Source organism: Grammomys surdaster, unplaced genomic scaffold, assembly GCF_004785775.1.
Source record: "Grammomys surdaster isolate TR1022 unplaced genomic scaffold, NIH_TR_1.0 126118, whole genome shotgun sequence".
NCBI classification, from domain to species: domain Eukaryota; kingdom Metazoa; phylum Chordata; class Mammalia; order Rodentia; family Muridae; genus Grammomys; species Grammomys surdaster.
The window spans coordinates 4,583,659-4,609,451 of record NW_021620926.1 but is presented as its reverse complement, the minus strand read 5'-3'; the positions used below and the strand labels follow the sequence as shown (position 1 = coordinate 4,609,451).

The following is a 25,793-nucleotide window of genomic DNA, read 5'->3' as shown; positions in this document are numbered from 1 at the left end:
AGAAAGGAGGGTCTGTCAGTAAGAACCATTTGAATTGAAGTCACAGTTTGAGGAGCTCAGAGGATGGCTCAGTTAGTGTTTGCCGTGAAGACCTAAGTTTGGATTCCCAGCACCCAAGTAAACAGCTGGTCATGATGGAGCATGGGCTCCTAGATGCTCCCTGGTACTCTGGTGTTCCCTGGTGCTCCCTGGTGCTCCCTGGTGCTCCCTGGCCACACAGCCTGTACTGGCTGGTTTTGTGTCAACTTGACATAAGCTGGAGTTATCACAGAGAAAGAAGCTTCAGTTGAGGAAATGCCTCCATGGGAAAATGACTGAGGAAGACATCCCAATACTGACCTCCGCCTTCCATGCCCACATCCACACACATATGCACACATGCGTACACACACACACACACACACACACAGAAGTCATTAAAAATCCAACGAGATGTGACCAACAAATATTTACTGAGAAATATAAAACTCATTCCACAATCCAATGACACTATTTTTATCTTATTTTTATCTTATTTCAACTTATTATTTAAATAAATTATTAAATTGCTTTAAAAATTAATTTTCATGATCAAAACTATAACTAAACATTAGAAGTACAGGGATAATATAGACAAGTCTCGTTTTAGGATTAGACATAGATCACGGGCAACTTTCAAAGTTAATAATTGACAACACAACATTTAACAGGTAATCTTGGTTTAAAAAAAAAGTCATACCAATCAGCTTGATATTATTGTCTTCATCTAGCAGCAAATTCTCTATCTTCAAGTCTCTGAAATAAACAAAACCACATTTCAGACAAGCATTTAAAAGAGCAGAGCATTATCTCGCTCCTGACATGGAGTGAACATTCTCACAGCTCCTTCTAACCCACCGCAAACCCTTCTGCTGAAACCTAGTCACTGAGTAAACGTTCATAGGGCAGGATATACAGAGTACAGCGAGGACAGGGAAGACGGAGAGCAGTCTCTAAGAGTGGACTTAACATCTGAAAGTTAAACATAAATGACAGAAGAAATGAAAAGTGGCATACAGCATTCCATACAGGTGCTGCCCGAGTATCAAAGAATAGAAAGGCCGGGGTCTGTGACAGTGTCAACAGCAGCAATCCCTGTCATCAGTGGATCTGAGGAAGTGCTTAAACAAAATAAGGCAAGAGGGCTGAACAGATAAAGATACTTGCAGCCAATCCTGACTACCTGAGTTCAATTCCCCAATACCCACATGGTGGAAGGAGAGGTCGGACCAACTCCTGTAAGCTGTCTTCTGACCTTCACATGTGTGCTACAGTCCACCCCGCCCTGCCTCACACCAATAAAATAAGTATAAAATAAAATCAATAAAAACTGAATGCAGATTTAATTAATCCTTTCCACAGCCTCTGTGGGCCTCTCTTTCAGAGGAACTGTCACGGCACGTTGGCAGACGATAATGTTTTCATCTATTTAGCAGGCAGATGTTATCACAGGTGGGATAATGGATTCCACAGATGTTGGCATCCAATCCCTGGGGTCGTGCCTGCATGTTAACCTGACAGGAAGAAAGGGAATTGAGTTTGCAGATGGAATGGGGAGTTCCTCTGACAGTAGGTGATGTCACTCATTGACAGTGGAGACCAAGAGCAAGTAGAGCCATCCATCCAAGCGGGACACTTGAGCGCTGTGCTAGCTGACTGTAGGCTCCTGTAGGGAACAGGCCTGCCGTGCTCTCCGTTGCACCATCGAATCCTTGCACACTGTAGGTGAGTCAGTAACTAACACAGAGAGAAGCTAGATTACCAAAAAGATCATCTGGAGCTGCAGCAGCTGCCTAATGTGCATAGCGCCCCGAACGATCCCCAGCGCCACAAATAACAACAACAACAACAACAACACACCACAACCAAACAACCAAACTAACCAAAACAGCAACAAAATGAGACCAAAGAGAACTGCCTGGGTTTCAGAGGCAGAATCTACATTTGTATGAAGGTATGTGTGGGAGCCATTTCAAACCCATCTCAGTCAACACATGAATTCTGGGATCTCAGGATGGACTATCAACTCCAGCATATACTGAATGCTGAGAATGCATCTCTAGGGGCTGGAGAGATGGCTCAGCAGTTATGAGCACTTGCTGCTCCCACAGAGGAGCCAGGGTCAGTTCTCAGCACCCACGTGTTGGCTCACAACTATCCCTGACTCCAGTTCTAAGAGCTCTGACACCTTCTCCTGGCCTCCTAATGCTTGGTGAGTGTGTGCAGGCAAAATGCTCATACACATAGAATTTTAAAACTTATTTTTAACAATGCTTCCCCATAAATGTACATATGCACACACGTTTATATATTGTCTGCTAGGACTGACCCTGATTTAATTTCCCTACCTTGTAATAGAGAAATCAGAAGTTTTAATATGGGGAACTTGACAATCTAATAATGAAACAAAAATAGCAGCTGAGATCTTACCCTGATGTCTGTAAATAGATGAACATAATCAAACAGGGCAGTGATGTCCCAACGAGAGGAGACAGTTGCTTACCAGTGCTGCCAGCCTGTTCATTTGCAAGAAAAGCCAGAAGTCTCCATTCAGTCACAATTTTTCAACGCTAGTAACAAGCTTGATTGGAAAACAACAATAACAACACTGTGCAGCCAAGCTTGAGTCAAGATCTGGGCTGCCAGCGACCAATTCTCAACTCAGTATGAGAAAGAGATGAAGTTCGAGAAAGATATGAGACTATCCAGGAACCAGGCAGAAAAACTGGAGAAAAAAAAATCAAATCAAATCGGTGTGCACAGGCTCCCCAAGGAGGACAGCCATCTGCAGCAGGACTGGGCAGAAGGAACTAGAAGATAGCTTCTTTAGAACATCTGAGGGTGGATTTCAGAATGGGAAAAATCAAGGAGTCAAATGGAGAAAAAAATGTCCCATGGACTCAAAACCAGGAGGCTATGGGGAGCCCTGGGGCCTGATATGTGGATTAAGGGTGTGTTAACATCCAGGTAGAGAGGAAAAAACAAATATCTATGTTTATGTATATGTATATATACATACCCGTGTGTGTATGTATGTATATGTGTGTATATATTTATACATATATACATATATACATACATATATACATATATATATATGCATATATACTATATAAACTATCCTCTGAATGCATATACAGCTGGGGAGAAACATAGTATATCTTCAGCTTGAGCAGAACAATGCACAGTCCACTTGAAACTGCTTTTAAACGGCATCACACATATCCAAATAGGAAGTCACTCTAAGTGTAATGCAGCCCCACCCACATTCCCACTGGTGGATCCAGCCCCTTTGAGTCAGGACTTTAGAAGACATATATGTGAATTTTCAGGAACGGGATGGAACTACCACGTCACTCTGGCTACTATTTAGCTTTGAAGTTGCAATATCACATCAGACCCTAAAGTTGCATGAAGCCTCAGATTCAAGCAATCCCAATACCACAAGAACAAAAGACGATACACTAAAATGTTTACACAATCCACTGTGTAGTTCTGGCTGGCTGAGGACTCCCTGTGTAGACCAGTCTGGCCTAAAACTCAGAGATCTGTCTGCCTCTGCTTTCCAAGTTCTGGGAGTAAAAGTGTATGCTACCACAGCCAACCCTAACTTTAGAATTATTACACACACACCTCACATTTCATGAAACAGTTTCACTACCATTTGTCAAGAAAGAATCAGGAGTTCCCTGGATCAATATGGTAGCTTCCTGAAGAAGACATTTACAATGGAACTCCCGAACTCTCTGGGAAGCTCTTGCCACTGAGCACACCACAGGCTAGCACCTGTGTAGGTTGATGCTGGCTTGAAACCCTAATCCATAAGCACCTACTTAAAACGTCCATAAATCAACCACCCAAAGGGTCCTTTTCGATGTTGTCTCTCAAGCCCTCACAACTGGAAGCCGTTCTTCTTGAAGCTGTGGTGAATGTCCTGTTCCCCATCTTTATCTCCCTCTCTACCAGATTCCTAGAGCCCCGGAGTCATCCCTGACTCTTGAGTCTCCTATGTCCTCTGTCACTACAGCTTGGTTGAGGAAAACATCATGGCTTCCACTGTGCCCCTGTGATAAGAGATTTTCCTGGGGATAACTGAGACTTTACATACGTCTAACTTTTACTCAAGCATTTACGGTAATTCCAAGTGGCAGGCAAACACACAACAGTGTACGAAACAGCCCAAAGTGGGATTCAGTGAGGACAGACTACACGGTCGCGGAGCTATTTCAGTCTAAGGCAAAGCCACAGTTTGCTTCAAGTGGAATTAAGCCTCCTTGCCTAATGGAAGTCACAGTCGGACATTAAAGGGGGAAAAAATGTTCAGAACAAATACTGTGCAGAAAAACAGCTTAAAGAGTCAAGGTAAAAAGAAAGTAATTGCTACAAATAATAAACGGAGGCCAGTAACTCTGGGGCGGTGAATGCCTAGAGAAGAAACGGCAACAATTAGGGTAGCGCAAAAAAAGAAACACTACAAAGGAAAAGAAACAAAACAAATACAAAACCCAGGGAAAGTTAATAAAGCCTAGAGGGGTCTAAAATATAATTATTCAGTAAACAGAGAACAAAATCAGCTCATTTTCTTTCCACTCAGTACTCTGCCTAGTGACCAACTCCTGTCCCCAGGAGACTTGGGCAGAAACAGGCCGAGTTAGCTAGGCTGTCCATCCAGATTATACCCTTGTTCTAGAGGATTCCAGTGGTGCCAGTTTCACTACCAGGATGTCCCCAGGCCAGAGGCAGGGAGGTGAAGTCCTTCTGTGCTGAGTGATCTTGATTGCCAAGGTGGCAAAAGCATTATTAACCCTTTCTGGACATTATTCCTACCGCCTGCTTTGAAAGAAGACTGCTTCCCTGAAGACTCTTGAGACAAATACCCAAGTCCAAATTTGGGGGAAGGCTTTTTTTTCTTGAGATGAACTGGAGTGGGGGTAAGAAGGTATCTTGCTATGTAGTTCAGTCAGTCTAACCTTAAACTTCTGGCAATGCTCCTGCCTCAGCTACCCAAGGGTGGGATTATGAGCACATACTACCACCCCTGACTTAATGTCCAGTGTTCAAATGTTTTTACCTGGCTACTGTAAGTCCCCTCTATTCACAAGATCTCCAGGCTTACACCCAAAATATAAGGAGGGGGAGAACGATGTCTTGCGAGGGAGTACACAGACCCTTTCCTTGCCGGAGACAGGGTAGGGTAACATCAACATGGTGTTTGCATTGGTTTAGCTATTATTATAAGTAATCTAGAGACGTCCAAGGGTTCTTTGCAAACACTAGATAGGTCATTTCATATCGGAGACTGGAGTATCTGGAAGACGGATGTGAGGGATTGGCTGGTGGTCACATGGTTCTTTGTGGAGCTGTTCTGCTGTGACCAGGACGGCACAGATCTCCCAGGGGCACAGAAATGTATGCTGCAATGAACCCTAATGTCAGCTATAGCCTTTGGTTAATGCTGATGTCTGCATATGAGTTCCCCAACTAAAACAAGGGTGCCATGGGTATCTGAGATCTGTAAGTAGACAGAGCATGGAAAGGAGGGAAGGGAGGAGGAGGGGGGGGAAGGGGAAGGGGAAGGGGAAAGGAGACCATGGAGTTTCTGTGAAATTTTTCTACAAACTAAGTCGATAATCTTTTCAAAGTAGTCTTTATGCTTTTGTGTTAAGAACACGCTAGGCCTCCCTCAGGTGTTCACTGAGGCACAGCCTTCATTACCTGACATAATTATCCAAGTCTGTTCTGAACAATGGGCCACTCAAATATTGCCCAGCTGCTCAGCCATAACCAAAGAGGCCACAAATGATCCAGAGAAATCACAAAATCAAGGCATATTCTTGAGCAGCAAATAAGGAGGGTAAATTTATTCATAAGGCTTTTTTTTGCATTGGTGTTACAATACACCTTTTAAAAATTACTGCCATTGTCCAGAAAAACCAGCTCCATCAGACTTCTATGGCCCAATGCAAGCTGGCACCTTGTCTAGGTCCATCACAAGAGTAGAATGCCTGGCCGTATTATATGCCAGATTTACCCCATGGGAAGAGGGCTCCAATAGCAGACTGGTGAAGGAAGGCGTCGTTACATGTTAGTGGTCCTTGACTGGATTCATCACTTTTTTAACAGGATGGGGCATGAGGGAGACCTTCCTTCCACTTTACAACAGTAATAAAACATAAACAGGTTCACTTCTTCATGACAGGTGAGCCTGAAGCCCAGGGCTAGTTCATGGAGGTCACTTTTTCTGGGCTACAGGGCTTCAAAGAGGAGGAAGGCTTATTTTGATGAATGTGTCCTCAGACTCAGTCATGTTGGCACAAATGTCTGTCAAATAGAGTGCCGTTGGGTATGTGCCACATTGTTCTGTCTGTCACCTTTGATGGACAACTAGGCAGTACGGGTCACTGACTGCTCATTATTTTTCCTTTGGCTTTGTAACCAAGAGGAGTGTGTTAAGTGAAATAAGCCAAACACAGGAAGAGAAATACTGTACATTCCCAGCCATTTGTGGATGATGCAGAAGAGGCTTCCTCTAAGTAGGAGGCAGAACAGTGGGTACTAGAATCTGGGAAGGGTTGCTGGAGGAGGACTGAGAGGGTCAGTGATACGGGTGCATCCTGGCAGGGTGGCTTCAGCTGACAACAATCTAGTGTGGACTGAAAAACAGCTACAAGACCGGCTTTGGAATCTTCTCCCCACAAGGAAATGATGTCTGAAATGATGTGTGCTAATTACCCTGATTTGACCTTCACACACTGCATATACCTATGAAACCGTTTAAAAGGAAAGACCCAGCTGGAGGGCAGCAGAGTCTTCAGAACAAGGAAGAGCAGTAACACAAAATGGAGCTGCCTTTTGTCGAGGCCTCCAAACAGAGGCAGGACATAGGAGAACAAAAGGCCCCTGGATCCTCTCTGCCGATTGGTCAGCTCCAGGGAGAAACAGCCAGAGGCCACGCCTCATGCTGAAGTAAGTGTTTGGTGGGGTTCACAGAGACGCACAGCAGACTCACAGGAAGCCTCACCTGCCAACAGGCGCCTTGTTCTAGGCCCTTACCAAAGACTAAATCATCCCTAACCAAAAAGCTCACCCCAAGGTTCTTTTCCACCCACCCAAACTTTCCTGGGTGTTTTTGGAAAAGATAGTCATCTTGAATTTGGGGAGACTAAGCTATAAGGGATCCCAGCTATTGCCTTCCTGGACAGAGAAGTGTGACGTCAGAGAGAGCCAGAGAGGACGCCTGTCGTCATAGACATCTGGGTACTGATTGGATGTGGACAGTTACATGGATCCCATGGAACAGGGGGACACACGGGAGCGGGAGCGGGTGTAGATACGAGCATGCATGTGTGCTTGTGGGCATGAGTAAGTGCACACACACACTCACATATGACAGCATTATCTATGCATGCTCGTGGAAGAAAACAAGCATACATGGAGTACACATACATGCATGCATACACATACATGTGTGTCCTAGTATACAAGTGTGAATGATCACATGCACACATGTACATGTGGACAGGATCGATGACTGTGTGTGTGTGTGCGCGTGTGTGTGTAACATGTGATACAGGTCAACTGACAGAATCCCACACTCATCACACACAGTGGCTGATCCAATATCTTTATAGAGCAGACTGGCGAAGACACAGGAAGTCTGACCCCTAGCCTACCGTAGGCTCTAAGCAGTGGACAGTACTTACAGACAGAGGTGGTCTGGACAGTACGGACAGAGGTGGTCTGGACAATCTGAATCCAGGCTGCTGAGCGTACATGTCAATCCACAGAGGGCATGGACTACAGTGGTAACAAGACCGACCATTTGTGACTCTGTTTTTCAAATCCAACTACACACACAACCTCTGCTCTAGCCAGTAGCGGCAGACAGACGTTTGCTCCCCACAGAAGGCCCTGGGATCCCCTGCAGTTCCTGCATGGGAGCAGACAGAAATCCACCTCTCACCTGCCTATCCTTTTCCTCTGCTGAGAAACAACTCCTAAAAGTTAAAAGGATTTACGCAACCTGCCCAGGTGGTGCCTGCCTCTTGTCAACCACCAGAGAACAAAGGGTCTCTCTTTCCCACTGCCTTCCCCCTCAGTTGGGGGGGGGGTGGGAGTGGGGAGGACACCTCTCCCACTGTTGATGAATGAGGAGGGTCAAGTCCCTGGGCAGGGAGGTGCTAACACTTGTCTAAGCATGGGCTGCAGCTCTCCTTTGATCATGGAACCCTTTCTTCTGGTCCTGCAGGCCTGCGGCTTGTCTCTTCCTGCTTAGGGACAGCCAGCCGGGATGATACCACTCTGGAATGCTCTGTCTATAGACTTTGATCGGAATCTGTTACTTTGAATGACCAGATGAGTCTCACAGTGTTCTTGAGGGTTCAAGTTAAGAGTCAAGCTCTGTGTCTGATGGTGGCATCCTGCTGGGATAGCATTTTTAGAAGAAAACAAGCTGGGGGCTGGGCAATGTCTCAGCAGGTGAATCACAATATGAGGACCCAGTCTGAATCTTCAGAACTCTGAGAGCTTATAGCATCCGGCACACAAGAACCAAGAGCCCGGTATCTGCACCGCCAGCGGCGTCCCTTCCGATGCTTATGCATGGTTCAATCTATTCGCTCACAAGTCTTTCCACCAGAGACTCCAAGCCTTCTCTGAAGTGCTAACTTCTCTCATTCGTTTGAAAACTCTAACCTCAGAATAATTTATGAACTTGACTCCTCCACAAGCACATGAAAAAGAGAATCCTCCACCACTAGGGTAAAAGGGGGGACCAATGAAGTGACAGACAAAAATATGCCGATGGTCCCTAAACAAAGAAACATTAAAAGTCGGTTCTGTGGAGATTTTGAAAGGCAAGCCATTTGAATAAAGGCCACCTGTGAATATAGGATAAGAAATATTTTAATGATTGTCTCAACAACCCATCCCCCACATCCATGTAGGGTGACACATTCTAACATGACTTCCAGGGGCCTGAGGAAATAGCTTAGTTACTAGCATGCTTGATAACATGCATGAGGATCCGAGTTCAGGATCCGAGTTTACCCACATAAAAGCCAGGCACAGAAGTGGACACTTGTAATTACCACGACACTGTGGAAGAAGAAGCAGAAGGCTGGACAGTCTAACCTCATCAGTAAATTCAAGGCTGAATGAGAGGCTGTGTCAAAAATAAGATGGAAAAGCAACTGAAAAAAAGACCCAATGTCAATCTCTGGCCTGTACACATGTACACAAAGGCTCACACATGCTTATACATACTCACAAACACATGTACATGCTCCCTCACACACACAAACACATGCACATGCTGTCAAACACATGTACATGCTTTTACACACACACACACACACACCATGACTTCCAAAGAAAAAAGCTAGCTACACTTGTCTATCTTTCTGCTCTCTCTTTCCTAACTTTAAAAGATAGGAGCCCTCACCAGTATTGGATTATAAAGCTATTTCCAAGGAGAGAGAGGAAGAAGGAGAAAGCTACAGATGAGAGGTTTTTTTTAAAAAAAGCATCCTGTCTCTGCTATCAAAACATTATTAAATTCCTTCCTTTGACATTCTGACAGTAATTGCACTGAGGGATTGGATTTTGTTAAAATTGCTTTAGAGGGGCTGTTGAGAATTTCCTGCGGGGGCGGGGGAGACCCATGTTCACTTCACAGGACTTGCAGGAGCTTCTTTTGTTGTCCTCTGATCCTGAGAAGCTTGTCACTTGTCACTTGTCTTATTTTTGATAGCATGGAACCCTGGGAAAAAACACCAAGTCCCATAGAACACTCCGCCGCTTACGGTCCCTGGTTATATTTTCTTCAGTGACCCACTGAGTCTGTAATCCAGGCTGATTCAGTCAGGATGTCTCTGCCTCTGTCAATCAAAGAAGGAGCCAGGCACCCTTCCAACCACATTTCCTTATACAGCTAGGAGATGACACAGCAGGACACACATGCCAAAACTGTCACACACTGCAAACTTACGAATTCCCTTCCTTACTGACCTAAAGAGTTCTAACAACGAATGGCTATCTGACAGTGTGTGACTAAGGCTAACTGTAGAGAGTGGATTCTCACCTCAGCAGGGGGTGATAGGACTGGACAGTGGTGAACCCTAGCCTGCCCAGAAAAGCCTTAAGCAATAGGACATCCTTGCTGTAACCCTGGGTTCAGACAGGACATAGCAGGGCATCCCAAGGTGCCGATCTCACTGGGAAGACACTGCCCAGTGAACCTGGGAAGTGGAAGCTCTAGAGTTTATTAAGTAAACTCTATAAATTCCTTTATAAATTTTATAAAGTCCTTCACTGGTCAGAAAGGAATGACTTTCAGAAACATAAGAGGTGGCATTCAAGATGAATGTTAAGAAAATACATGTTTCTGCAAAGGGGTGACACTTGACCCACTAACTCCTGGTATAGAAGAATTCTCCAGGAACAGCAGACACGGAAACACATGGCCACAGAAAACTCCACTAAGAAGACTTGTCAGAGCATTATTCACAATGTCCCCAAAGTGGAGCAACAGAAATGCCCATTAGCAGAATAATAGACTGTGGTATATCCATACACTGGAATATTACTTACCTGAGAAGAGGAAGACAAAACTAATAGAAGCTCTAACATGGAAGAATCTGAAAAGCTATGCTGCATAAGACGCCAACAACAAAGACCATGTATTTTATATCTCCATTGCTGTGAAATATCTAGAACAGGCAAATCCACAAGGGCAGGCAGCGGATAAATAGCAAGAGGTGGTAGGAGGGAAGAAAGCCAAATGGCTGTCATAGGAACAAGGCTGCTTGGTGAGGAAAAAGAATGAATCTAAAATGGTTGTGGGGATCATTGCAGGACTCTGAATACACTTAATAGAAGTAAATTGTGTATTTTATATTGTGAACTTTACATCTCAGTTTTACAGTGTTCTAAACATGCATTGAAAGGCATACGTGTGCATGTAAAAATGTATACATACACATTTTATGTCTTGATTTTGCTTTTTAAAATGAATTAAATGATTTTCCATTTTTCTCAACAACATAGTAATTGCTTACAATTTCATAAAAATAAAAAAAAAACACCAAGACATTTATTAGAGAGGTTCTCTATCTATTTTTTGTTGTTTTGTTTTGGGTTTTTTTGTTGGTATTTTTGTTTTTCTTTTTGAGACAAGGTCTCACTATATATTCGTGGCTGACCTGGAACTCAGAGTGTGAACCAAGCTGGCCTCAAATTCCCAGAGATCTATTTGCCTCTGCCTTCTATGTGGCACCACACCCAGCACTCTTTGTTAAGATTTTTTTATGTTAAAAAATCTTTGTTTATGTTTAATTGCAAATATGTGTGGGAGACGACTCAGAGGACATGTGTGTGAGCTCCATGTTTATAGAGGCCGTAGAGGGCACCAGGTCCTCTGGAGCTGAGGTTGCAGGCAAGGTGAGACACCCAATATATATAGGTGCTGAGAACCGATCTTGGGTACTCTGCTGGGGCAACAAGCACTCAGTATTCTCTTGAAGAGAAAAGGGAAGTGGGAATCTAATTTGAGTCTATTTTTGTGCAAAGACTTGTGCATTAGCAACAGTGACGCTACTATGAATCTCCATTCACTTCACTTCCACCTCCCTCCCCAAAAAGAACGAGCTGGCATAAGCAAGCTCGAGCTTCAGTACTATTCACAAGGTTTGTTAGGTTTCCAGGAAATAACCCTCATTTTAGAGTCAAGTGTCACAATCTGCATGGTGAGTCCTCTCAACAGAATAAAGCTTTTACAGAGCTGAGCAGAAGCGATCAATGCCGCCACCTCACCAGCTGTGACGCACCTGGGTGACGGCCCGGTGCTTGTGGTGCTTGAGTTCGGTGGCTTCGCTTCATTTTGCTCTGCACACTTACTATTTGTTTTAAAGTAATACTTTCGTTTATTCTTTGAGATGTTCACACATCATACAACGCATCTTGTCTTTAATTGTCAACTCGACCCAATCTAGAACCATCTGAGTAAAATCTCAATGAGGGAGTGTCTTGATTAGTGGGAAGACCCAGCCCACTGTGTAAGTGTGGGTGTACACCTAGCTGTTGCCAGGTAACTGTGGGGCGGAGCCTAGACTAAATGCCAACAGTGGGGAAGGTGAGCTAACTTCTACTCTACAAGTACTCACTGCTCTGCTCTCCACTATGAAGGGAGTATGATTAGCTGCTTCAAGCTCCTGCCACCTTTGATGGCCCTGTAGTGACAAAATGTATCCTAAGAATTTGAGCCTTTCTCCTTTAAGTTGCCTTAGTCATGGCATTTTATTACAGCAACAGGAATTGATGCTAAGATAACGTCCTTTGGAAATGATAAGGACAGGGTAACACTTGCCTGGCATTTGCTTCGAACCAAGCACCTTTATTGTTCTTGTCTCACCAGAGAGACATGTACCTTCACTCCCATTTCACAGATGAAGAGACTGAGTTCAGGGGGGTGAAGTAATGTAGAATCCCCATCCAACTCACAGAACAAAACCATGAAATTGTAAAGGGAGTTGCAATTGTTAAGCCTTGCTAGGGTTGTCTGCTCAATACAGATTCAGGGATCTCGGCATGCCTGGCTCTCACCTGTGGACCACCCCGGCACGGTGCAGGTGCTCCACTGCAGAGATGAGTTGCCGGATGTATCTGCGGGCCTCGGCTTCATCTAGCCGCTTCTTTTCGTAGATCTTGTGCATGAGGTTGCCACCGGGACAGAGCTCCATGACCAGGTAGTAGCTGTTCTCTGTCTCTAAGATGTCCAGGAGCTGCGTGATGTTGGGGTGTCGGATCATCTGCTGGATCTGCCCCTCTCGACGCAGGTTTTTGGTAACATAGGTGTCCTTTTTGGCTCTTTTCTTATCGATGACCTTGATGGCTACCTAAGGTCAAACAGAAGGGTCGGCTGTTATCAGACACCAGATAGACAAAGGTCATTCCTCAGGGAGTCTCCAGAACAGAGCTCTTTCCCTGCAACAGGGGAGACCTGGGTCTGAAGCAGCTTAGGGGTTGGGACTCACTGAGCTGCACAGCTCCTGCCTAAGATGTGCAAGGCTGTGCATTCCATTCCCAACACCATGATAAAAGCAACTAGTTCATCAGCTAGCATCAAATGAAAAAACAAACAAACCAACCAGAACATAAGTATTCAAGTTCTTGATTAAAGAAGAAAAATAAGATTAACTTAAGAAAACCTGAACCTGGACAAGTCAGCAAAGAGTGCAGGTCAAACTTAGCTCTCCACAGGAAGACTGCAGAGATGTGATACCAATTTCTTCTGGAACTGAAGACTTTGCCACCTGTTCATAGGACCAGATGCCTTCCTTCAGGTGACGCTGAGGCCCTCACTTCAGGACCGGCTATGCTAGTCCCCCATCTTCAGTTCTAGGCATAGTTAGAGGACCCAGGGAGACCGCCCACAGATACAGCTCACTTGGCCTCAGCTCTGCCGCTCTGTGACCTGCACAATCCAGGTCAGACCGTCTCCAGCCTCCAGTGGTGGCTCCTTGTCCTGGCAAATCACTTTCTGGTGAATTAACACCCCTCTATTGAGATCCAGCCTCACATATCAACCTCCCACAGACGTTCCACATGGGAAGGAGGACAGACAGAAAGGCAGATTCTATCCACGAAAACCTGCACTACCCTCAGCTCTCTTTTCCTTCAGAGAGTCACTTCTTCCCCCTATAGGTCCTGAGGCACACCTCCTCGTCCTCCTCAGTCCCCCTCTGTGTGGTCAGCTGTGCACAGGATGCCAGTTCATCCTTCCAATGCTCCATCTCTTCATCCATCCTTCCTCTCAGCTCACTGACAAGCTGCCTCCCTTGTGCCCTGAACTGCTACCTCTGAAGGTCACTCTGGAATAAAGCTTGGAGCCCCTGTGTGCAGCAGAAACTCAGGGGCCTCCCGATCACTCCTTAGTACCCAGAGCAATTTCACATCAGGGCAGCTCTACACATAAATGCAAGGTTGAGTCCATAAGCAAATAGATACACTTGAGTGAGAGGCTCAAATAGTAAGTATCTTATGGACATAGTTCCTGCTAAATAAAACCTGAGCCCTCACAAACATCAAGGTGGCCGTGGTTAGTGGGAACACACTGTGAACTTCCACACACTCACCACACAGCAACTGCTTGGTGGGTGACGGATGATGAGCCCGAGGGTAGGAATCATTTCACAATATCCACACGTATCAAAACACCACACGGCACACAATAAACACATACACGTTGTAGCTGTCAATTAAATCTCTGTTGAGTTACAAAGATACTATTAATAAAAAGAAAGTGAGAAAAAGCACAAACCAAAGACAAACTTAAATTAGCAAACCTCTGATCATTAGCACACAGCCTGGCCTACCGGCATTAAAGTTCTTACAACTCCATGACCTTTGTCTGGCCCTCCCCTGAATTCAGTCTACACTCCACCTAGAAATCGGATGGAGGGGGCTGTAGCCCTGATTCCTGGCTGAAATGTTTTTGGGTCCACTCACATTTTCTCATCAGACGCACCATAGTTACCCCAGGCTACCCAGGGTGCAGCCTGTGTCCAATGTGTGGTCAGAGATGGGTCTACAACATCCTAAGTCCTTCAATCACCCTCCCTGTCATTTATGTCCCTGAACCCTGACTGACCAACTCAAGGGAGCGCTACAGAGAGCCACCCAAAGCTCCTTCACATCCAGCACAGGGAGGCTCGGTCAGAGGTTAAGATGCTCATTGCTAATGTAGAGCCTGATCTGGCTGCACTTCATACTACATTATAAACAGTAGTAGCTGAGCGGCTACCAGTCATTGAGAATACTGAGCAGATCCTAGCTATGAACCCTGAGTCTGGTATGGCTTCCTGAGAAACGGCTTCCTCCTAATAGGAAATTCCATACCCTTCCTCCAGAGCTGTGAAGAACAAACCAAGGGCCATGGGGCAATCGGCAAGAGGAACACACCCTGAAGGAGGCTTGCTCATCTCTTACCTCACAGCAGGTCAACTTCCTGTTCCATTCGTACCTCCAAGGCCAGGGCTTCCAGACCACTGGAGCTGACGTTACATCCTGGCTATGGTTCTCCTGACACTCATGCTAGATATTAAGATCACAGCTTTATCAAGTGTACTTCTTCTTGACTCGTGTGTGTGTGTGTGTGTGTGTGTGTGTGTGTGTTCTGGGACTGGAGAAATGAATTAATCAGTAAAGCATTTGCCTTGTAAATTGAGGACCTGGGTTCAATCTCCTTGGGGGTGGGGTAGGAGAGCCAAGCACGGTGGTGCATGCTTGTAATTCCATCAACGAGGAAGCAGAGAGACAGATGGGTCCCTAGGGCCCTCTGGCTAGTCAGGTTTGCCTACTTGACAAGTTCCAGGCAACTAAGAGACCTGGTCTCAAAAACCAAAGCGGATAAGATCTAAAGAATGACAGCTGATGTCCATGCAGATGTGCACACATATATGAGCACCCATACATACATGTGCACCCTTACACACACTCGTATATGCATGTACATATATGTATGTCTATTACATAGATGGATCTATCTTTTGGGGGATGAGAGGATGCTGAAAAGCCACAGCCAAGTGCCACCTCTGGCTGGAGTCTGTCTATTTTAAAACGTTTGGCAATGAAGTCTTAAAAGTACCGCAAATAAAAGGTAGTTTAAAAAGCTAGCAAAAATATGACTTTTAAAAAAACAAAAAACAAAAAAAAAACCACCAGCACACAGTTACTGCTGAGATAATTCATTTCACTCATTAACGCTTATCCTGGCCTGAATAATGACCATCCAAAGACATTAAGTGCTAATCCCTGAATCATATCAACATGATTTTATTTTTGAACTCTGTAGACATGGTTAAGGGATATGAGGAGATTAACCTGAGGTGCCAGAGTGGCCTACACACCCTAGGAAGTGTTCTTTTGCAGTGGAGGCAGAGGGAAACTGGAGCACGCCTCAGGAGAGAGGACTGAAGGACTGAAGGGGGTGGGTGTTCGAGAGATGGGCCACAAGCCAAGGGACACGAGCAACTGCTAGAAACCAGGAGAGAGGAACAGAGGGGCCGCCGGAGAGGCAGAAAGCTTTGCTGGTGCTTTGATATCAGACTGTTGGCGCCCAGAACTGTGAGACTTTGTTAAAGCAGCCACAAGGCACTAATAACTTCCCAGGGAATGGAGAGGGAGAATCTTTACTTGATACAAGCTTTTAAGAGTATGTTTCTGCCTCCATGACCATCCTCCTTGACAGCCATAAGCAAGGCCGCCTTCTATCTGAACCCATCTCACTCCATTCCCTTCCTGCAATCCCAGCAACCTCGACAGCTCATACGATCCCCCACAGGCAAGGTCAGAGGCCAGTCTCTCCGGTGACTGGATTCTGTTCAGTTGACAGCTAACACCATCACAGGCCCCTCTTTGTATCACTGGATCAATGTCCTGGTAAACCCAAGGTAGCCTGAAAACTCTATGTAGAAAATACACAGCATGTCCTAATATATCTCCACCCCCACCCCCAACTCCCAGCTTGGGAGTACAGCATAATGTCAAAATGGCTGTCACACTCACCAGCACTGACCAGAAAGGGTACTGCACAGCTCAGGAAATGACCCAAATGAATGCAAGTATACTTGTCATTGAATGCAGATCAACTTTGTCAAATAATCCTAAACTGAACCAGCCAAAGAATGTCTGCATTTCCTAACTATCTCTAGCTCTCTCGACTCCTTGGAAGGAAGGGGAATGAAAGGAAATGGTATGACTCACAGCAGGGAGCACCTCAGAAGACTCACTGCAGGAAGCACTGCAGGCCTTCCCCTCATCACCTCAGCCCTGACCTTGAGCTGTCTCACAGAGGTCGTGATAACAGTGTGGAAACTGGAGTGGCAAAGACTGGTTCCTATCCCAAGCCCTGGAACCTGTAAATGTGGTCTAATTAAGACAGGGGTCTTTATGGACATGATGACAGGGTCTTGAGATGGGAAGGTTTCCTTGCATCAATTGAGTGAGTCCTAAAGACCATCGCAGGTGACCTTAGAGGATGAAAAAGATCTGAAGAAGAAGGCAGCTACGTGAACAAGGAGATCACGATTAGTACAGCCACCAAAGAGCGGAACAAAGTCAAGCCCTCCCCAAAGGTTCTGGGAGGGAACGTGGTCCCATTGTCTTTTTGATTTAGAATCGTTGCAGTTGACTTTGGACTTTGGATCTCAGATACTGGAGAATAATTTCCTGTTGTTTCAAGCCAAGTCGGTAGTAATTTGTCACAGCAACCCAGGAAACTAACATGGTACGTCACCAGCATATGATGTCTTATTTCCCAAGTTCTAGCTGCCCAGCTGCCCTGTGAGAACATCTGAAGGGTTAAAGCTACCTCAGGGAGAGAGGGCTGCCTAGTTAGCTCCCTCTCCATCTTCACTAAGGCAGTCTCGTTTCCATTTTGTCTCCACAGTGATAACACTTAAACATGGGACGACATTCTGATTACACAGAACTATTTAATCAACTGCGTGTACAACAACTGAAGTGGGAACTGAACGGGGATCAAGGGAAACTCAATCAGTGATCAACACCGGGAGGCCTGGGGAATGGATGGAATTCCTAGGATGGAAATCAGAGGGACTCTGCAGCAAAATGTGTATAATAACACCCCTTCCATCCGGGTAAAAGCCAATGTGGACATGAGTCTCTGCCTGAAGAAGGAATCTGTTAGACAAGAGAGTTTTAGAGAAAAAACATGTCACCAAAAAACTTTAAAATAAGCAGTTTTGGCACCATGGGAGAGAGGACACCAGTGTCCGAGACTATTGCTACAAAGCCACCAAGGGTCAGCGCCTTGACAATGCTATGTAGGAACTCCCAATTGTGTGCGTGCCTGTGCGTGCGTGCGTGTGTGTGTGTGTGTGTGTGTGTGTGTGTGGTTTTTAGTTCTCCCATGTTGGGAAGTATGAAGAAAGTCGGACAGGGGACAATCTAGACCCACATGTCTCCCTGAGACTATCAAGAGAACCAGTTCTCTGCTGTCATTGAAAGCAAAGATCTGAGTTGCAAAGGCTCTGAGAATTTTTACAAAAGTGTCTACTTTAGGTCTAGAGAGGTGTTTCTGTGATTTAAAGCCCTGGCTGTCCTTCCAGAGGCTCCAGCTTTGATTCTTGGCACCCACATGGTAGCTTACAAACCCACTTGGGGCTACTCCAGCCCCAGGGGATAGGACACTTTCTTCTGGTCTCTGCAGGCACCAGGCACGCACATGGTGCACAGGCATATCTGCAGAACACACACCCATACACAGAAAATACAATTGTAAAAATGAAAAAAAAGAATCTATTTTCAAAGATCGCCCCATGTTTCCAGCATGCTGAGTGGCAGAGCCGTGTACTGGTCTAATGCACAGTGGCTGAAAGCAGGTTGGCTACCAGCTTCTGCACTCATGAGAAAGTGTGTGTGGCTCACAAGACTATAACTCCCCACTGCCCTTCCTCTTTCCCTGTCCAAACAAACCCAGAGCTGACCCAAGACAGCCAGAATCTCATTTAAATAATGGGATAAGCTCACTACGAAGAATAGAAGTCCCTTGAGATTAATAAAATTAATTAATTAACTAATTAATTAACTAATTAAAATAGAAAGACCTAAAGGAACACAAGAAGGCTTTGCCTTACATGGAATGGCCCTGTGGCTCTCCAGGACAAGACAGAAGGAAAGGACTCTCGTGGGTTATCCAGGAGGAAAGGGACCTGTGACAGAAAGGAACCCCAATGACTCTGTCATATATTTTAAGGGGAATAATATATTAGAAATAAAATGGTACAGTGTCACATGAGTCCACAGCTCCCTAAGCCAGGTGGTCCCTCAGTGCACAGAGCACTTAGTACTGTGCCTTGTACCTTGTGAGTACTCAGTACATTATGTCATTATCACCACCCCGTTCCTTCCGATGGCTCGGCCTGTAGAGACTGAGAACTCATTTGGCTCCAGTCAGCCAATGGAACAACACACATTGCCTCCACCCACAGTTGCAGCCCACAGACAAGAATCACGAGCCTCCTCCAGGTGTTTTGAATTCCCCAAAATGGTATTGCTTCTCAGTCCCAGGGCAGAGTCTTACAGCCTAATCTCTCGTCTTTAAATATTGACTTGGTTGAGACTGTCTACACAGAACCAGAGTTAATAGCATTTTCAAGTCATCTCTTTCTCCTAGATTCTAGACAGTCCCTAAAACTCATCCTTCTGAAGTCAGATCCAGAATGATGTACTAACTCCTTAAATAAGAAACTCGGGTATTAAATGAGTCTTCTGTGTGGCTGAAAGAAAAATAGACTCCTTTCAACATCACAAGAAGCGTACACACATTTTTACGCATTTCACAGTGAAGGCTGGGTTTCCTGGAGTCCTGCCTTCAAAGCACTGTTGTAATGTATAAAGGGTCTAACTGCTCAGGGAATAGAGGCCCTAGCAACTAGATTTCTTTTGAATGTGGAAATGAGCCCCCAAAAAGCTTCTGTTCAGAGCATTTTGGTTTCTTAATGGATATTATCTGCTAAACTGAAATTAATATTCTGTGCTTTAATGAACAGGCATTCGGCATTAAAGCTCACTGGATACTCTTCCAGGTAACAACTACACACCATAACTGACTCACGGCTTCTCAAGCTTGTGTGTAGGGAGAGATTCAGATTATTTGCAATGCTTTGAAATTACTAACTCGTATAAAATAAATTGTCCTTCCTTAAATGTGTAAGTTGAGGCCTTAACTTCAGCGTGACTATATCTGGAGACAGGGCTTTGAAAGAGGAGATGAAAAATAAAGCCCAGGCTCAGGGGCTGGATGCTAACCCAGAGCTGCCGGTCATAGGAAAACAGAACAGAAGGTCAAGTTTTGCCTCTTTCTTTGTTAAGTACAGAAAAGGCCAGAAGAGGACACTGCAAAGAGAAAGACAGGCCTGAGGTGAAACCTGTCAGCACTTCCAATCTTAACCTTCTAGAACCACAAGAAAATAAATGTGTGTTACTTAAGCTATAGTCTATGGGATACCATTATGGAGCTCAAGCAGACAAATGGGCCGCCAAATATATCACTACAGGGTTTCCCACAGTAAGAACAAGGGCATGGGGCTCAGTCACCAAGACAGAGGCAGTTCTCAGAGCCCCTCTGCTGTCCTCAGCTTGCTTGTTACAGGCAACACAGGTTCAGCACTGGCAACAATCAGAATCCAAGCTGGCCACAAGACTTCAGAACTTTGGACTGTACCACTCGGTGGCTTGGGTCTCTCAAGCCTTCCTTGATGATTTGAATCATGGAGAAGGAATTACAATGCCTGAGTCTAGGATGCTGGAGATAAATGAGCCCTTGACGGCACATTTGCCAGATTCCTGTCACAGCTTTTGTGTTTTATGCAAGAGAAGATAAAAAGACAGGAGGCAGGAAGCCCTTGCAATCCAAACCCCTCAAGTCCCTAGTACCATTAGGGACCTAATCCAGGATCCCAATTCTCTCAGACCCTACATCCTCTTCCCCCAGGCTCAGCACCTCCTGCTTCTCCTCCCACCAGAGCCTCGCGTCTCTGGACCAGGTCACTTTTCTCACCTAAGAGAGGTATGTGTCCCCCTCCTCTGCTGTCCTGGGTCTAGTGATCCACACACTGTGACTGAGCACTGGTCTGCGTCACTTGAGCTATAATGTGCTTGCAGCAATCTGTGTGTGCATCATCCAAAGGCCATTCACTGTCTGTCACCTCTGTGTGTATCTTCCACATATCCACAGGCTGTTCCAACTGGCAGCCTCCTCCATTTCTCTCTCCACTCTCCCTCCCATCCCTAACTCTCCATCCCTAATTAATCATCAAGGCCTACCAGCTCCACCTCCTAAGTCTCCCTCCCTCCACCCCTCGCCACCACACTGACCTGGGTCATATTGCCCTGATCATATCCTCATCTCTGGCTCTGGTCCCCGCTCACCCTGGCCTGGAAATTCCTCCCACACACACTTCACTCCCAACTCCCACTCCACTCTCAGACTCAGGTTACGCTCTCCTCCCAACACTTCCAAGCCACACACAGAGAGAGGTGGAGGAGGGATGGGGAAAGAGGGAGAGGGACTGAAATACCCCCTCATACACTCACAGAAAGAGGCAGAAATTGTGTTTGGCCTTCTAGCACTTAGTAAAGTCCTTAGGGTCAGCAAGAACTAAGAATGAGGGAAGAATGGAATGTGAGCATGGATGAAGGGATGCTGTGGGTTGAAAAAAGGTGTTTGTGGGTAGATGGATGGATGGGCAGATAGATAGATGGATGGGTGAGCAAATGGATGGATGGATGGGCAGATGAATGGATGGATGGATGGATGGACGGATGGATGGATGGATGGATAGTGGATGGGTAGATAGATGGGCAGATGAGTGGGTGGATGGATGAATGGGCAGATGGATGGATGGATGGGCAGGCGAGCAGACAGATAGATGAATGAATGGATGGGTGGATAAATGGATGGATAGTGGGTAGGTAAACTGAAGACTGGAAAATTCCATCCTTGTAGCTTACTCACTTAACATGTACTCCATGTACTCACTCAAAACACCCATGACCACTTAATCAGGTCTACTTCCCCCCATAAATCACTGGACTTGGATAGAGATACCTCCTTTAAGGTACACTATATTCTCACCTCTACCCCTTCCAGGCTCTGGGGTCAATTCTATTTGAGCCCTCTCACCCTTCTTCAGAACTCACCCTTTCCCTAGAACTTACTTCTAGAACCTGTACCTAGCACCACTCCTCATGTGCCCAGTGCCCAGCTATGTCAGTAATAGAATAGGGGCTTAATAAACATGCTCTCAACTAGAGGTGTAAAGAGAAAAAAGAGGAAGGATGGACAAATGATCTCACCTCAGCCCTTTCCCAATTAAGTGTGTGTTCTGTGGGTCTACCCCCAACACGACAGCAGCCATTTACTTAGGCTAAATGTTCATCCTAGAAAATGGGTACACGGGAACAGATCAGCTCTGGATGACTGTTACCAGAGAGACTTGAGACCACTGCCAAGTTCAAGTGTGGACCCAGCCATCTTCTGAAAGCATAGTTGAGAGAGAGTTGAGGCTGAAAATTCACATCACTGGCATTAACATAGGAGCTCCAGGAATCTCCCCATGCCAGAGAGACCCTATTGTTCCCATCCTGTCCCCTTGTGCCCTCCAAAGTCCCTCCTTCCTCAACAGTTAACTCTGGATTAGTGAGTGGATGGATGGATGGATGGATGGATGGATGGATGGATGAATGGATGAATGGATGGATGGATCTCAGTCAAGTAATCCTTCTATGGCCCCAGACATATCTGAGATGCCTGCTACCTTCTCAAAAGCACCAGGTCCATGTGAATGCAGACTTCCCACTTCTCCAATAAGACCCAACATTCTACTGTTGCCGGCAGAGCCCCACCCCACCACTTCTATCTGTCCTTGCCTCCTCCAGCTGCCATACTGACTGACTCCTGCTGTTTCTCAGGCTACACAGGAAGACTGCTCCAGAGGCCTTGACCAGATGCTCACTCCCAAATCTCAGGAGACTTGGAGCAAGTGTTTCCTCTTAGGGAGACCACCTGTGGCCTCACCACCTCCCACCTTGGTCCTATCCTCCTACCCTCCAGGACACTTATCACCTCTGCAAGCCATTGGAACTCAACTGCAGACAGGCTCCCTGAGAGCCACACAAGCCTAGGAAAGAAGGTAGCCCCTTCCTTCCCTGCCACATTCTTAGTATCCTGCCACACACAGAAGGCACTCAAGTGAAGGGATGGATGGATGGATGGATGGATGGATGGATGGATGGATGGGTGGATGGATGGGTGGATGGATGGGTGGGTGGATGGATGGATGAATCCAAATGTACTTGGTTAAAGGGAAGAAATCCTGGAAACTTGAACTCATTTCGGTTGAACCTGTCCCTTGAGTAATGTATGGGCTGAGTCTCCAGTGTGACTGTATTTGAGGGAAGTACATTACAATGGGAAATTAAGGTTGAAAGAATGACTCTTCAATCTGAGAGGGCCAATAAGTTCATAAGAGGGAGACACTGGTCATGTGCACAGGTAATGTTAGTTAGTGTCACAGCCTGGATCGTGGTAGCCCCTAACAAGCTAGCCCAGCATCCTCAGTAGGCCAATGGAACCATAAAGAGCACAGAAAAGAGATTGATTCAATTCGACCACATTAGAAAGGGGAAGAAATAAAGAGTTCCAGTGACCGCCATGCGCATCTGGGAGGTCCTGACCAAGGGCTAGGTTTAAATACAAACCAACCAAGAGACATGCCTAGCAAAGCTGTCCTGGTCAAGGGGTGTCCCACCTACCCCTGGGCCATCCCTGTCTCAGCTCAAGGTCTCACCTTGAGCTGATAAGAAGCTGAGGTCTGATAAGAAGTCAGATGCATGAAGTCTCTTTCTGGGAGACAAGCTTCACCTCAGGCTGGCTCATGCTTGCAGATTTTTCCCTTTCTCAGAATAAGACTCCTGGGGAGATGCTAGTGTGGAGGAAACCATTGTAGAAATCATCTGATCACCAAAAGGGGGAGGGGCACTGATGTCTCTACAACATTGTCACCCTTGTCAGGACAGGCAAAAGGAGGCCATGTAAGGACACCGCAAGGAGACAGCCATCTGCAGGACAATGGGAGGCCTCAAGAGAAACCAAACCTCTGCGCCTAGACCATGCAAAGGCCTGGACCATGAGAAAGCAAAGTCCAGGGTTGTTTACCCTGCCCATCCCAGGCCTCTTATGAACCCTAAGTAAACCAACAAGTTGATAGCAGCGCCCTTGTAAACTTCATTACACACAATAGAATCTGGGTGACCACGCAGCATGAAATCAGCAAAAGAGAAGCTCTCCCACCCACTAAAGAAGCCAGAAAAGGAAAGTGACAAGGGACTTGGGGCTCTGCCTTTCCAGCCCCAGCCAGAATTCAGTGGAAGAGGGCTGAACACTGGCATGAATAACATGACCCAGTGGGAAGTTTTGAAAAATGAATTGGCTTCATGCCTTCTTCCCCAGAACCTGTGTGTACACCCATCCAACTGGAACGTGCCCCTATGTGGATGGGAATTATTTAACAGGAAGCAGAAAATATCCTTTGCCGCCTTCATAATTAATTTCAGTGTTGTTCAGATTCCCAGAGAAAGAGATGCCAGACAGCAAACACGCATGACTGTCTTTTACAGGGACCCACTAATTGCTGCTGTTTATGTAGCTGAACACAACTGTTCCTGACCCCCTGGCTCCCTGCTGGCCTTCCCCCACTACGGCTGCAAGCTAAAATTCATCTCTTTGTAAATGAGAGGAATAAGTGTCTTCTCTCCCAGTATTAAAAATGAGTGGGGGACAAAACCGTCCTTCCCCAGATGAAACCACAGAGCTCATTAGAACAGATCTCCCTGACAGCTGCCATACCTGGCACTGGGCAAAAGCAAAAGTCTCGACTCTATTTTAAGGGGAAAAAAAATAATCAGGCAGTGCAGGGCTGGGAAGCCCTCCCACGCCCACCCTGTGGAGTTCGGAAGCTACTTTCCCCGGGTTACTCTGTACATACTCCACTCTGGCTCTAAGTTATTGGGCAAATCACCCTGGAAACACACCCTGCTGGTGGGAAAGAAGAAACTAGATCCTGCTGGACTGGGGAAAAAAAAAAAAAAGCAAACCAGAGGTAGCACGGCAAAGGCTGGACTGCAGACATGGGAGTCTGGGTGGCGCCTGTAATTCTTACCCAGAGCCAGCCTTCTTCCTTGCTTGTGATCGTGCTGCCTTTGTAAGTCATGATAAAAGAATGCCAAGTCAACCCGAGCATGCACATAGTAGGACTCAGGAAACTGGGGCATCTTACAGGGAGATGAGGTACTGATAAAACAGAGACGCAAACATCATTTCTTTCATGATTCACGGTCTGTGGAGGTCATGTGATCTCTCTGGGCATTTCCCCACTCTTGGCCTCTGAAGCCAATCCGTAAATACCATAGCGAAAATACTGCGTTCTTGATCCCCATCCGCTCCCCAGCACTCATTTCTGTTCCTTATTTTTCTGACTCAGTCCCCATATTATCCAGAGCCTACACCAATGGCTACAGCAGGGAAGCCTAGATTTTACTGGGGAAGTAAAGAGATACAAGAAATGCAAAGGGCAGTGGGTGGGCTTGGCACAGCTACAGTTCCCAGGCCACTGAACTCAGTCACTGAGGTTAGCAGCAACCCCGCTGCCCAAGGATACCCCAAGATGGGCATGCTGCAGTCCACACTCCCCATACACCATCCCTGCTCCCCATATACCATCCCTAAGATGGTGACCAGGCATGAACCTCCCTGAGAAGAGTCCCTTGGGATCTCTGAGACTCTGTGTTGTCCTACTGCTTCAGCGACCGAATCCCTCCCTCACAACCAAGTTTCTTCTTCCAGAACATTCCATCTGGGCTAGCCTCCTGCAAGGTTGCATGCATAGCATTTACACTGAGCCTTCTCTGTTTCCATCCATCACAAGGTGAGGCTGAAGCATTGTCCCTAACCACTGGTGACAGGACATCTTCAAATAAGATCCCTTAAGAAGATATTTGAAATTTTCCATCATCAGGTACCAGCCCTGCTCCCTGCACCCTGCACTGTGTTTTTCTTGGAACACATCTTTATTTTGACGACTTACAGTCTATCAATTTTTGTTTGCCCCCCCTCGCTTTTGTTCAGATAAAGTTTTCATTCTTTAAATGCTTTTGCATAATAGTCATTGTAAAATGTGGACTTCTTTATTTTG

The 25,793-nt window shown here is 46.0% G+C and overlaps 1 protein-coding gene across 1 annotated transcript in view; it reads right to left on the bottom strand.

The window, feature by feature from the left end:
- Hunk (hormonally up-regulated Neu-associated kinase) overlaps positions 1-25,793 on the bottom strand; it is a 109,680-nt gene that overhangs the window by 50,404 nt on the left and 33,483 nt on the right. The window contains exons 2-3 of the mRNA XM_028756366.1: positions 12,619-12,911; positions 719-774 (exon numbers count right to left, since the gene is read on the bottom strand). Of these exons, the coding sequence (XP_028612199.1) occupies positions 719-774; positions 12,619-12,911 (349 nt within the window). The remainder of the gene's footprint in view (positions 1-718; positions 775-12,618; positions 12,912-25,793) is intronic.